Source organism: Mauremys mutica, chromosome 1, assembly GCF_020497125.1.
Source record: "Mauremys mutica isolate MM-2020 ecotype Southern chromosome 1, ASM2049712v1, whole genome shotgun sequence".
In the NCBI taxonomy this organism is placed as follows: Eukaryota; Metazoa; Chordata; order Testudines; family Geoemydidae; genus Mauremys; species Mauremys mutica.
The window spans coordinates 30,726,303-30,741,040 of NC_059072.1; the positions used below are offsets into that span (position 1 = coordinate 30,726,303).

General features: G+C 44.4%; 1 protein-coding gene across 8 annotated transcripts in view; it reads left to right on the forward strand.

Annotated features, from left to right (window-relative positions):
- Positions 1 to 4,366: 4,366 nt before the first annotated feature.
- KIF21A (kinesin family member 21A) overlaps positions 4,367 to 14,738 on the forward strand; it is a 154,526-nt gene continuing 144,154 nt past the window's right edge. For all 8 annotated transcript variants that reach the window (XM_045031605.1, XM_045031623.1, XM_045031627.1 and 5 more), the window contains exon 1: positions 4,367 to 4,641. In XM_045031605.1, the coding sequence (XP_044887540.1) occupies positions 4,598 to 4,641 (44 nt within the window). In that variant the 5' untranslated portion in view covers positions 4,367 to 4,597. The remainder of the gene's footprint in view (positions 4,642 to 14,738) is intronic.

Consider the following 14,738-nt stretch of genomic DNA (forward strand, 5'->3'; position numbering starts at 1 on the left):
GAAGATGCATGATGTGTGCATCTTTGCTTTTAAAGAAAGGTGCAAGCAGGGTCTATTTTTCCCAACCAGTGCATCACCACTGGGAATGCTGAAATGCCAATAGTGATCCTTAGAGACCCAGTCTACTCCTTGCTTCCCTGACTCATGGTACACCAGCCACCTTGATAGCACCAATGATTGCTTCAGCTACAAACTCAGCAGGTGCACAATGAGAGTTGAATATGCATTTGGTTGGCCTACCTGGCCTTGTTTTTTTGCAGCCTGGTATGAATCTTGCAGTGATTGCTGTGCATGTAGTAATATAACATTGTCATGCACTTATTAATATTGTCTCTGAATGATGTTATGGGTTCTGTGACAAAGTGAAGTAACAGGAAACTGGTGGGTGTTAATCCTGCTCAGCACTAGCAGTGTATGTTGTGTACTAATAAAGATTAATTTTGCAGCAAAAAATAGCATTTCATTCTGTAACAGGAACTAGGCAATGGGGAGGAAAAAACCATTCAAAACATAATAAATTAAGGGAACAGAACTAATGAATGGGAAAGAACACTCCATTTTACAGGTACACATACACGCTTTCACAGGTCAGCATATGTGAAGCTGTGATTGATTGTCTTTAGTGTCCTCTCCCCCAACCCAGGTGGAGTGGTAAGGGTAGTGCACCGACCCCTGATGCCACATAGAATGTTGGGGATAGGGTATAACAAGGTCCAGATATTTGAGTTCATTATGGGCTGCAGAAGGAGGTGAGCATGGGATTGTTGAACCTGCAGGTCTACCAGAGTCTGCAGAATCTCTGTTTCTGTCTGAGAAGTGCAAGTATCTCCTGCTGCATGTCCCTCTCCTTTTCTTGTGTCTTTCTCCTCTTTACTCTATCCTTCTCCATGCTATCTGCACGAGTCATCCTCCAGGTCCTGGTCTTGTTCTCTGATGCAGCATTGGCTTGCAGGATCTCCTGGAACATGCCATCCCGAGTCCTCTTCTTTCTCCTCCTTATCTTGTTCGGGTATGGAGGGGGAGATGCTGAAGTCCACAATAGCAGAGCTGCAGATACAACACACATTGTCAGTGTATTCACATGGAAACTGAAACTTAAGTTACTGAACTCACTCACTTCCATACAGCACTAGCCATGGTGAGTATGGCCCTTGTGGGAGGATGGGTTTGGAGAAATGAGGGGGAGGGGGCTAGCTCGCTGGCGTGATTATAGCTGTATAGGGCAATGGAACTGAATGCTGGCACTGTTTTTTCCACAGTTGGTGGTGATTTTAGCCGATCTCACTCCTGAGCGTAATAGAGGCAGGGAAAGCACAGCTGCTCCTGGTAGACTTTACTGGTGGAAACTTAGGTGCCTGTGGATTTTAGGCACCCACAAGTTCAGGCAGCAGCTGAGCAATGGTTTTATGGATGCCCACGGTGCATAAATGTTGTACATAAGTGACTACAGTGGCAGGTAGGTGCCTAAGTCACTCTTGTGAATACAGCTCTGAGTTACTAATTTTTTATTAAAGATAAACAGAATTGTTGACAGTACAAAGTACTTTCTTACATATCTGTTAAAACAAAGGGAGTGATTTCCTACACATTTATTAAGGTTAATCTCTCAATGACGTCAATAAGAATGGGGAGAAGAGGTTGCTCCTCATTGAAGAAAATGGTATGAGAGATAGTTACAATGATCATTTACCCAGAGACAGATGTGTTAACAGAATAGCAGTGGATTTGTTTACTTTGAGAAGGAATGGAAAAAATACTAAAAATTAAGATTTGTTTTTAATTAAAAGCTTAAAATTTGCAGAAAAGTGTGGAATACTCATGGGATCCATAATTTTATTTCAAATGCTCTAAAATTAGGCAATTCCTTTGAAGAGAAAATCAAGAGTCAAAGAGAACTCCACTGATTTCAGTAGCTTAAGTCATTCAGGATGGAGAACATGTACGTACTGTTGAACTTAAAAAAGCCAAAATCAGAAGAAAACTTTATTCTTTTGACACTGAAATTTGACTTCCTATTTAGCCCCATTGTGAGAAGTGGTTCTTTAGCTCAATGGCCTCTGTCGTGCAAAAACTTACATGTGTGTTTAGTCAAATGAATACTTCTATTGGACCATATTCTTCAGTCTGCTAAATTCACCTTCACCATGTTTGTGGGAGGAGGGGATGTGTTGAGGGTGGGGTGAGTGTGTAGGGGGTGCGCCGAGGATGGAAGAGGGCATGGAGATGAGCTCCCGTATGTCTGGTCCCTGACTAGCATAATCTCAAATTTTATGCCACTGTCAGAAATTAGAGTGGGACCCAGATCTTAATGGCTGAGTATGAGTGAACTGCAGCCAGCCCCCTGCAGCTGCTCCTGTCCACTAGGTTTGGGTACAGCTCTGACTGTGGAGAATTGGTGCCAGTGACTTCAGTGGGATTATACACATGCTTAAAGTCTTTGCAGTAGTGAGGCTGACAAGATTAAATATGCTTTAATAATACAAGTCCTGATATTGCATAGGTATATTAAATCAAGTCTAGCTTTAACCTGTGTGATGTATTAGCATTCTTAGGGGTGCAAGATGGATAAACTTATTTGATTCTTATAAAAAACCATCCATTTCACTAAAATATACCCTGTGACTCAGAAGAAAAAAGACACGGGCCTTCTCTTATTCATACTAGTCTGAGAGAAGCTATGTTCTCAAACAAATATGAAAACTGAATAACATGGTTGTACCAGATATTGACACACACTGTGGATGGGTGATAATTATATTTTAGAGATGTTAATTTTTCTTTCCTTCTCTAGGGGTTAGTCCAAACTAATCTTAAAACCCCTAACTTATGTCTTCCATCACTCCCTCAAGAGACTTTTCTGCAGCCTAATGCAATCTACTTTCAGGAACCCTTTGCTGCTATTCAGTCTAAATATTCACTTTCTTAAACATATACTAAAAGAAGGGTTAGAAGTGAGACACCTTTCCCTAGGGCACCAGATCTAGGGAATGGTTTGTGGCTAAAGCCCAGACAGGCCCGGGGAGATTTAGGTTCTACTTCTGTCTCTGCTGCATATTCCCTGGGTGACTTTAGGTCAGGGGTTCTCAAACTGGGGGTCAGGACCCCTCAGGGGGTCACAAGGTTCTTACATGGGGGGTCATGAGCTGTCAGCCTCCACCCCAAATCCTGTTTTGCCTCCAGCATTTATAATGGTATTAAATATATAAAAAGTGTTTTTAATTTATAAGAAGGGGTTGCACTGAGAGGCTTTCTATGTGAAAGGGGGCACCAGTATAAAAGTTCAAGAATTACTGCTTTAGGCTTATCTTCTCTGTGCCTTAGTCAGCTTCTCCATCTTTGGGTACGTAATACATACTTCACAGGAATATTAAGGAGCTTGCCATTAATATTTTTAAAGCGCTGGGTGATCTTAGTATAGAACATTTTATAATTTTAAAGGAAAGATATACAATATTATTATATGTAGCAACTTGCAGTAAAACAATATTCCCAAGTCAACACTGTTTCTGAATTAAATGGAGAAAAAATAGCAAAGGAAAAGTGACGAGGTTTAAGCCCCAAAGAAATAATTCAGTACTGCTTTAGTAGACTGAAATTTCTTTAGGGCTGGGGATTTGTTCCTGTAAAGAGTCCTGGATGTTGCTGTAGTCCCAGTCCTGCAATCAGATCTGTGTGGGAAAGGTGTTTTCCTGCAGGGATCTGATTGTAAGATTGAGGCTTGGGTGTGCACATCTTTCATAATGAAAAGCACAATAACTTGATATGCAAGGTTTTTAGCATATCATTACAAATTCAAAAATGGGCCTATTCTGGTGGAAAATACTGCTCAGGAATGTGAAATGTTTCAAGCAAAAACCTGCCTGTTTCCTAGCAGGGCTGCTGTTTGCATCAACAATTAGTGTCCTCCCCTACATTTCCAAATGTGAAAACCAGACAGTTTATTAAAGCGCTGAGACGAGCGACGGGGCACATAGGCGGGGAACTTCTGAACCAATTTGCCAGACAAAACCAAACCGGGGAGTTCTGCAGGGCTCCCTGGCCGGCCCTCCCCAGCTCCGCTCACGCTAATGCTATAGTGGCACCGCAGAATAAGCAGGGCTCTGGAATAAAAAGCCAGCTCGTTCCGCCCCACGGGGTGGCTCCTGCTGCTGGGGAAGAAACAAGTGGAGGTGGCTGTTCTCGGGAAGAGGGAACAGGCTTAGCAGGGACTGAAGCTCGCCCAGCCTTGGGGGCGAGCCTGTGTGCGTGTGAGAGGGGGAGCGCAGTGCGTGCTCCCCCCGCAGCGCCAGCCAGAGCCCGGCGGGGAGCCGCTCGGGCGGGCGGGGAGGGAGGAGTGGCCTGGTTACGCATTGCGGCTGGAGAGAACCTGAGGCGGCCGGGAGCGGAGCTGCCGGCGCCGCTGCTGTCAGTGCGGCGGGGGCGGGAGCCGCTCGCTTCTCCGCCAGCCAGGGAGCGCTCGGGGGGGGTGGGCGCGGTGCTACCTAGTCAGCCAGTCCCCACAATGGCCGGAGCGCGGAGGTGAGAGCGGCAGCCCCGCGCCCCGGCTCGGAGAGGCGGCGGAACGAGCCTGTGTTTACCCCGCCCCCCCCACCACACCATGTCGGCGGGGCAGGACGAGAGCTCGGTGCGGGTCGCTGTCAGGTACGGGCGAGGGGCCGCCGGGGGTCGCTGCTCCGGGGCAGGGGGCTCGGTGCCGCGCATGACGGGGGCGGCCACAGGTGGGCTGGTACCTTCCGGCCTGGAGCGGTGCGGGCAGGTGGCTGCCGGGGTCCGGGGCAGCGTGAACCCACCGCCCCGCGAGGCCTGGGGGCAGGCCGCTGCCTGTCAAAGCTGCGGGGGGGGGAAGCGGGGTCACTCTGCTCTCCGCCCCAGCCCAGCCATGGGCCCCGCAGCGGCGTGTGAAACCGGCTCATTGCATTGGAGTGAGTGGGGGGGTCTCGCTGAAAACTCCTGCCTCAGATGCATGGCTGGCCAGAGACATCTATGAAGGGCGTGAATACATGCTCAGCTTAGATTTCAAACATCGTGACTCTAAGCAGGGTTTCTATACAATAGAAGAACAAGTGTGTATTTTCCGTAGTGTGTGCAATATCTTGAATTACGTTCCAGTGAATGCGTTGTACGACACATGCAGGCAGTGTTGCGAATATTCTGGACTGGATACATTGCAGTCACAGTATCTGGGAGTAAAAGACAAGAGTTTCTACTCATGGAAAATTGCAGCATCACTGTACTGCATGAAAAATTAATGATGTATTTACAATAGAACAAGTGTATCATCTTAGTTAATCTTAGTAATCTCTCTAATTGAGTGTTTCCCAGGAATGGTTGAAAATTATAAAAGAAAAAATGTTTGTCTCACATAACTTGAGACCATTTACTAATTCAATAAGATGTAAACATCTGCATACAAACCATGAATCTAATCCTGCAAACCCTTACTCATGAGTGGTTTCTACTAACATAATAACCTCTGACTTCAACGCTGCTATTTGCATCAGTAACGTTTGCAAGATTGGATTCTAATATTCTAATATTTTAGGATGGCAAAGGCCTCAATCCTGGAAAGACCTCTGCAAGTCTTGAAGTTTATGTACTGTGAACAGTCCCATTGACTTTAATGAAACTATTCAGTGCATAAAGTTAAGCATGTACAGAAGTGTTTACAGGACTGGAGCATAAATGATTTTAAAATGTCAGCTGATTCAAATGACAAATCTTTTATCAGAGATAAAAATCTGTCAGTAAAACTGGATTTTAGGGCTTTCCTGTTCTAAGAGATTTTGTTGCTTCAAAAGATTCCACAGTAGTTCAATACATTTTTCTTAAATTGTCTTAAGATCTCTTTATGTAGTCCTTGTACAAGTGCTCTTGTTTTGGACTATGCAAGCTGTCAGTTGGGTTTGAGTTACATGAAATAATTATACTGAATGATTAAATGAATTCTTCATTGTGTATTATGCTGGAGCTGTAGCATAATGTACAGGACTTTAAAAACTCCATTTCCATCACTGGATATTCAGAACCCGAATGTTCATTAGTTTGTTCAAGGGTCAAATCGTAAGATGCAAAGGGTGGAGCCGAAGTATCCCAAGAGATATAGAAGCAGCACTGTTACTGGGTGCTGATTTTATATCTATCTATCTATCTCTGGGGGCCATTGGATGACAAATGCAGAGGCAAGCCCATTAACAATGAAATGTGATGGATGCTGTACCAGTGTTTGTCAGACTTTATTGCACTGTGATCCCCTTCTGACAACCTAAACTACTACAGGATCCCAGGAAGGGGGATTTGAGGGAGGGGCCCAAAGCAGAGGCTCAAGGGCTTTAACCATGGGGGGGGAGAAAGAGGCGCTGTAACCTGAGCTCCACTATCCAGGGCTGAAGCTGAAGCCTGAGCCCCTCTGCCCAGGGATGAAGCCCTCGGGTTTCATCCTTCATCCCTGGGTAGCGGGACTCAGGCTTCAGCTTCAGCCCCAGACCCCAGGAAGTCTAATGCCAGCCCTGGCAACTCCATTAAAACAGGGTCGTGACCCACTTTAGGGTCTTGACCCACAGTTGGAGAACTGCTACGTCAGTTTTAAAATCAATTTTTTCAATCGCAGTAGTGTTTTCTGTTGGGAGAAATTCTTCCTGTTAACTTGAGCAAATTGTCATTTGTTGAAATGCTTTGCTTGGAAAACACTGAAAAAGAGATATTCCATTCTGTAATCAGGATGTTTCTATAAACAAAAGTAATTCAGAGGTGTAATCTTAAAAACAGGGTGAGTTGAAACAACTGCTTCACCTTTAAATGAAAATATTTTATATGTTATTTTGAGAAGGTATTTTTCTGGTGCAGGATAGCACATTTTTTATATATAGTTATTGTAGCTAGGAGCTAAACAAAGTCTTCTGGTACCAAAGGATTTGTATTTGCAGACATTTGATAAATAGGATAGAAAAATAAACCTCTACTCTGATAGAACGTCACCCGATATAACACGAATTGAGATACAACGCAGTAAAGCAGCAGAGAGCCCTGGGCCCTTTAAATCACCGCCTGAGCCCTGCTGCCAGAGCTCCGGCGGTGATTTAAAGGGCCCGGGGTTCTGGCTGCTGTGGGGAGCCCTGGGCCCTTTAAATCCCTGCCCAAGCTCCTCTGCCAGAGCTCCGGAGGTAATTTAAAGGGACCAGGGCTCATCACCGCAGCTGGATAACCGGGCCCTTCACCGCCAGAGCTCCGGCGTACCGGACCAAACCCGATATAACGTCTCACCTATAAAGTGGTGAGATTTTTTTGGCTCCTGAGGACTGCGTTATATTGGGGTAGAGGTGTATATGGTGAGCAGGCTAGTAAAAATGAATTAAAAATTAGGCAACTGAATTAAAGACATCTTTTGTGGCTCTGGGATAAATTTTAAATACTACACAGTATATTCTCATAATCAGCAAACATCTTAATCCTCCAAATCTCAGTGCAGTTTGATAATGAGGGATTACACCCATCTTCCTTTCTACCTACGTCCCTTGGAGGGTTAATTCTTCATGCACCAGATTTATCTCTCTGCTCTTAAGATTTCTAAGAGAAGCCATTCTGATCCAGGTTTTTTAGGTGGACACAATATCAGTAACTACATACAGAACTTCATTTTAAGTTCTCTTTTCAGTATTTTGAAAGAAGAGTATTTCAGCTAATGACAGTACTTACTCAATTTTGCAGGGGCAGTGTGACTTCAGTGGGTTTCAGTTGACTTTGAGGATCTGCCTTGGTGCAGCAAATTGCAGAATTGGGGCCTTAATTAGTTTTATGAATGTTTCTGTGACTGCTTGCTATGTCATAGTATCATATATATTTGTAAATGGGATGAGATAGCAAAGGTAAGGTCTTTAAAAGGCACATTTGCATTGAAGCTGGTGCAGAAAAGAACATGCCCATGTTTACTCTATACCAATGGTTCTCAAACTTTTGTACTGGTGACCCCTTTCACATAGCAAGGCTCTGAATGCGACACCCCCCCCCCCAAATTAAAACTTTTGTTTATTTAATACCATTATAAATACTGGAGGAAAAGCGGGGGTTGGGGTGGATGCTGAGAGCTTGTGACCCCCCCCCCATGTAATAACCTCACGCCCCCCTGCGGGGTTCCAACCCCCAGTTTGAGAACTTTTTGGATGTAATGTAAGGTAAAATGTTTACTAAACTGTTTTTCCACAACTACTAATGAAATAAAGTGAAGTATAACATGCTGTAGTATGATGGAAAATGATCTTTTCTTTCCAATTATCACCACCCTTAAGCTATCCTCTTGCACACTAATTGCTTCAGAGTTTTTTGCATAATTATTGGGTAGTGAATGATGTACCAGATATTCCAGTTTAGTGAAGCATGAGAGCTGCAAGTATTTTGGCAGATAATCCAATAACTAATGTTAAACTCTGCAATCTAGAAAAAATCTTTCACTATTGTCAGCTTCCACTGAAAGAGGCTGATTTACAATTTTGATGATTATGTGCAACTTTCACAAAGAGCTTTACTTTTAGTCTGTGTTACCATGACTGTGTTCAGTTGTCAGGCATGCTTGTTTTTAGTTAAAAATCATAAAGTCCCCTTTATAATCTAATCATATGACTATTTTTTTAGTGTAAAAACTACCTTTTTGTGACTGTGGAACTGCTGTAGTGCATTTTTGAATGCCCTTCTCATGTATGAAAATTAAACTGCTCTATCTTCTATGCGGAGTAAGCTATGAAATTCATAAAAAATTTTCATGGTGGAAGAAAGATTTGCCCAATATGGATTTCTTAAAGAAAGAGTAAATATAAAATATATATTCCAAATTACCGAAAACAAGCATTGAAGACAAAATTTTACTTAATTTTTCTGTTTGGCCCTGAGTGCCATTGTTATCTAATCAAAGTGACATAACTAAATATTGTATGTCAGTTACTAAACCGGGTACCTAGTTTCATTCAGTTTCAGGAATGCTGCTCAAGCCTAACTTGCTAATAGTGAGCAAATAGATTATCTAAATAATTAATCTGCATATTTTGAACTGGTTCATTGGTGTACTATTGATTAACACTGTTACCAAGTTAGTCATGTGTCTCTAACATCCTTTATAAGAATATTGGTCATTAACTTTTTTTTGGAGGGAAATATTTCATCCCAATATTTCTGTGCAGGGGAAATGCTTTTAATGCTACTCCCTACCATTTTCTTTTCCTCCTGCCATTGTCTTTCCCCAGTATCCTTTTTCTTTTCCCTTCAGTTCACATCCAAATTCTTTTCTCCCTGCTAGATCTCATCACCTCAACACCCTCCCCCCTCTTTTTCCCCCTCTTCCACCTGCCCCATCTAACTGTGTCTAGTATCTGTGGGGTTTACTGGGAGTAATTTCCCCCCCCCCCACCTCTCTGATTCCCTGTGGAGCTACTCTCAGCCTCTCTTCTGGCAACTGTGCTCAGAGCAGGAGAAGAGGGAGTTAATTCCCTTTGGGTATGTCTAGACAGCAAAGTATAACCCGGGACTCTATGACCTTGCATGGTGAGGGGGTCCTAGAGCTCAGGCTCCAGCCCGAGCTGGAAATCTGCATAACAAGGAAACAACCCCGCAGCCCACACCCAAGTTGGCTGGCACAGGCCAGCTGCGGGTTTCTCTTTGCTGTGTAGATATACCCTTTGTGGCCCAGGAGCATATTTCCATCGCTATCAGCAAGGGGGAAAGCAAGTCACTTCCACAAAGAGTAGCAAGCAGCACGTTGTCTGCCTGCAATCATCCTTGACATGGAAGGTAAGAAGAAACTAATAGAGGGGAGTGACCTAGTTAGATTGAGGGTTGGGGGGCCAAAGAAGGGGAAGCTGCAATATGTCAGGCAAGAGATTACTAAGTCATGGACAAGAACTTTTGTGGTAGGAATGAAAAGGGAGGACAGGATTTGGTGAGAGTTTAGAGATGGGGTAACGAGAAAAGGAAAGAGATGAGGTTGCAGGGAGGACAGAGGAGGTGAAAACAGTGATGGGGAAAAGGAGGGATTTGTATGTCACATATTGAATTTCTAAGAGGAGGCATCAAAGGGGTACTTGGCAGAAATAGGAGGTTGGGAATTGGATAGGTTTGGGAGCTATTGTAGAGATAATAGTTGAAACCATGAGTATGATGAAGCCTCTTGGGAGGGAGAATGTAAACATGAAGAAGAGAGGGCTGGGAACAGCTATGGGGAAGGATGAAGACCCTCCCAAGGAAATGTGAAATAAGCAGTTGGAAAGGTTTGAAGAGAAGTAAGAAAGCCTAGAACAAACTTGAGCAGAAGAGTGTACTACTTTGAAGCTGGCATATGAATTGAGGAAGATTTGCAGAGACAAAAGGTTCTTGAACTTGACCAGGGGATGGTGATTAGTAACCCTTGTGACTTGAAACAAGAGTGAGGGATGGGAACTCTTGGTGAGTATCATCATTTTGGGCCTTGGTCATTGGAGAAGTAGGTGAGAGAGAGCACTGAAGTTGCGAAGTGGCACTGAAGCTGTTGGAATCAAGCGTAGAGAAGGGAGACTGCAGAGCTGATGGAAGAGTAAGTTTACTTGGCTGCTGGATTTTTCTTTGGCATTCAACAGAGTAGGAGGCAAGTGACCAGAAGCTGTGTAGTGCATTCATTGGCAGACAGCAAATAGAGAGATGGATCAGAGGTAACTAAAGGGAGAGTTGAATTATAAGAGCGAGTGATCAATGGATGGTGATGAATAATATTAAAGAGCATTGTTTGGCAGAGATCAAGTTAGTAAGTACGAGTACTGGTCTGGAGGTAGCAGTCAAACGATGAAGTGAAGGAGAGGAAGTGAGGTCCTGAAGTCACATGTCTTTGTGGAAGTTGCAGTCATCCAGAATAAATGGGGTAGGCGTGGGAAGAATGTTAAGAGCCAGGCTTTGCAGTCCAAGGGTAGTGAGGAGCTAGAGGGATAAGTGACAGATATCAAAGGAAAGAGAGGAGAGAAGAGGAGAATGTGCATTCTTTGTGTTGTCTTTGATTTGTACTTTTATCTCCTGTGCCTGCAAATATGCCTTCTGTCACACTGCTGCAACAGTGCACATGATTGCAACTACTTCAACTGTGGAGATAATCATTCATGCCTTCATCTCTTTTTTTCTCCTTAAGAAGTGCCCTCCCTTTGTCCCAGCTCTCCAGACTCCAGAAAGTGAACACTGCTTCCTGCCTTCTCATGATTCAGTTCAAAAAGTGCCCTACAGGGAGTTCAAGGGGACCCTAGTGTACGTTATCTGTTAGCAAAACTTAATGTTCACTGAAACATTGAACTTAAAATAGATTTATATCTGGAAATTTCTCCTCATTATAGAGGAAGGAATATCTAAAGTATAGCAGTTTAGTAAAAACATATTATGGCCCCCTGACCTCCATTCTGATGTTCCAGAGGGGAGACAAGGTTAGACTTGTAGAAAGAGCATGCTGATCTTTGAGTCAGTCCAAGAGCAGAGACTTGCATAGATAATTCAGTTGGCTGCAGCATGAGCTCAGAGTACACTGTTTAATTTGAGGAGCCAGTTAGAATGCAGTTATTGTTTATACAGTGGAACTGATTAATATCACAAACCTCATTATTGGGACTACTCCTCTCATGGCCCACTGCTAACATGACTAACTGGTTCCATTGTGTCTTACCTCATACTTGCTCCCAAGCATTTTTTTCTGTGCAGAATTCTGTGCCAGGCACTGCCATGCCCGCCACCTTTCATCCTTTGGGTCCCTCCTTAGAATAAACTTCTTTCAAAAGACCTGTAAGCCCTAGTTCTTGCCCCTCCCGAACAAATGTCAAATACATTGGCTGAAGAGGAGAAAGACAACAGAAGACACTCAGTCATATTTGTGGCAAGATGTGGTTTGAAGTACTCTTGCTTGTTGCTGTTCTACTCCTGTCTTGTCCTACGCTTGAAATCAGTGAGTCCATTCATGGTAGTAAAGAGAAGCATGTATACAAGGGGTTGCAAGATGGTAGCTTTTCAGCTGTACATTGTAAATTTACATAATCTCTTCAGGGCAATGACCTTGACTTCATACTGTGTCTGTACAGCGCTGTAGCACGGTCTCAGTTGGTCTGCCAAGCCACTGGGGGGCAGTGGGGAGCTACTGCCTCTCTGAAAGGCCCTGGTCACACCTCTCTGTCGACGGGAAATAGCAGAGGGAGGTGGGACATCACAGTTGGCATGACACGGGAGCGCTGGCCAAAGCCTGTGGCGTGCCTCTCAGGCAGCAGAGTGCTGGCCAGAGTCTGTGGTGCACCCCCTCAGGCAGCAGAGCACCAGCTAGAGTCCTTAGCACTTTATCAGGCTTCTGCCACCCCAAGGCAGGGTGGCAGGGGTAGGGGAACGAAGGCCCACCCGACTCCACTGCGTTCCAGCCCAGGACCCTGACAGTGGTGGGGCATCCTGCCACTGGGTCAGTGGGGATCTGTCCACAACACGCTGACCAAACACTAACTCACCACACTGTCCAGTTCCACCCCTGGGCTACTTTGTACCCGGTCTCTCCAGTGGGTCCCTCTGGTTCCTCCAACTTGTTGGGGTATTCAGCCGCCGGTAGCCCCAGCTAACCCTCAGTATCAGGCTCACTTGGGCTCAGGTTGCTGCCCGGCTCTTCCAGTTCCTCAGGGTTCTCTGCAGCCGGCAGTTCTGGTAACCTGAGTCCCTCCTCTGGGTCAGGTTTTCCCTGGTCCAGGGCATCATCTCATTCAGGAACAGGGAGCAGCCTATGTCTGTCTCCCTCCCTGATGCTCTCCTCACTGGGCTAAGGGCCCCTCCTTTTGTACTTCCTGTTCCACCCCTCCCCTTCTGGGGGGGTGGAGTAATCTTGGCCTGGCTCCACCCACTCAGGCTGAGAAAGTGGCTCCTCACCCTCTGGTCTGGAGGGAGATCACACCAGCTCCCTACAAGCGCCAAGCATACATGTACTGTGTAAACTGTCCTGCAAGGAGATAAACAATAGAAATGAACAGTACTGACTGTCTTCAACCAGAAAGGATCTGTGACTTTCTCTTTATCTGATAATCTTTTTTAAGTAGTGACATTCATATGTGGCTACCACCCATAATTTCTTAGCAACAACTGCACATTGGTTGCCAGCAATGAAATTCGGTAGTCTCAGTAAATATGCCCACAGTATGTACATACTTCTAAAGGCAGAAATATATCCACCAATATTAAACACCAATGTCAAGTATCTGCAAGTACTACTTGGGGGAGGGGTGTGTGTGTTTAAAAAAAAAAAAAAGAACCGTACAAGAAAAAAATATTAACGCATAATATTTTTCATTTTTTCTTTCCTGTAAGCTCTGCTGTGTCTTCTCGCTTTCAAGGGGCAGTATTTAATATTGATTTTTTGCATCCAAGAGCTTCTGCTGTCATGAAAATATTTAAGCATAAATAACCTCCCAAAACATTATAATACACTCACCAACATATTTGCATTTTAGCACAAAAAATGCACACCACCCTCTGCACCAAATTTAACAGTCATGTTTTACCCCATGAGAGTTGATCATCCATTACTTACATTGCTTGGGGCACGCGGAAATCGATGGTTGTGCTTTGCTGTGAAATGAACGTGAACTCACTCTGACTGAAGGACAGGAGATAATAGTTTGACTTTTCTCCTTTTATGACTTCCGCAGCTAAAGTCGGATCATATTTTTTATCTGCATGCGATGCATATGCTCAGCAGTGTCAGTTCCTTCATTTCTCTTGAAGTGTATTTTTAGGGTGAGATTTTATAGTTCCTAAGGGAGTTAGGGGAGTTGTGTGACCTAAGTGCCTTTGAATATCTCACCCTTCCTTAATACTGTTTATTTTTATTTTCTGAGGAATATTCACATTTTTATTTATTACTCCAAATACTGCCTTACTAGTATACTGTCCACTTCAGACTTTGTTTCTGAATTTTTGCTCACCACCTGTACATTGTTGAATAGCTAAACAGTAACTTCTGTTAAGAATTTGTGAAGCAAGTGTATCTGCATTCCTTTCCGCCATAGCCTCACCTCCTTTGCTTGTAGGATATTTTATTGTGACTGGGATGGCGCTAGTCACCGGTCAGCAGTGCTTCCTTGTGACTCATCTGGGGAATTAGCTCTACCACCTAATCTGATACCCCTTCCTGCAGTTCCTTTGTCCCTCAGTACTTGGTGGCTTCTCATGCACTAGAAGCAGCAGCACTGTCCTCTTCATATCTTAGCCCTCCAGCTAAGTCACATTGAAGTTCTCCCCCCTTCCGGGGTATTGGAAGCACTTTGAGGCAAACTGTCCCAGCTAATCCATTCCCTATTGCCTGGTCTGTCTCCTAGTGGCTGCTAGGAGAACCCTAGCCCGCTTGCTACACCAGTACAGGTCTGTCTCATCTTACGCTGGTGTTACGTTCCGCACTCAGCGCGCAAAGCGAAAATCGCATATAGTCAAAATTACATTGAGTGTAATGGTGGGCGGAATTGCCCGCACTACAGAAACAGTATTTAAATTGTTATTTTTCTCTTTTTTTGTTTTGTTTTTGCCAACCATGTAAAGCTGAAATCGCGCATGTTAAATGCGCCTAAGATGCGACAGACCTGTATCCAGTCCAGGGAACCTCAACCCAGCAGTTCTGGGCTTTACTCTTCCAGTCCTCACTGCCCCTTCTCTGGATTGTTTCCTGTGCTCCCCTTACACCTTCTTCCATGTATTAGGAAGTGCAGGTTTCCTCCCCCAGCTTGACAACT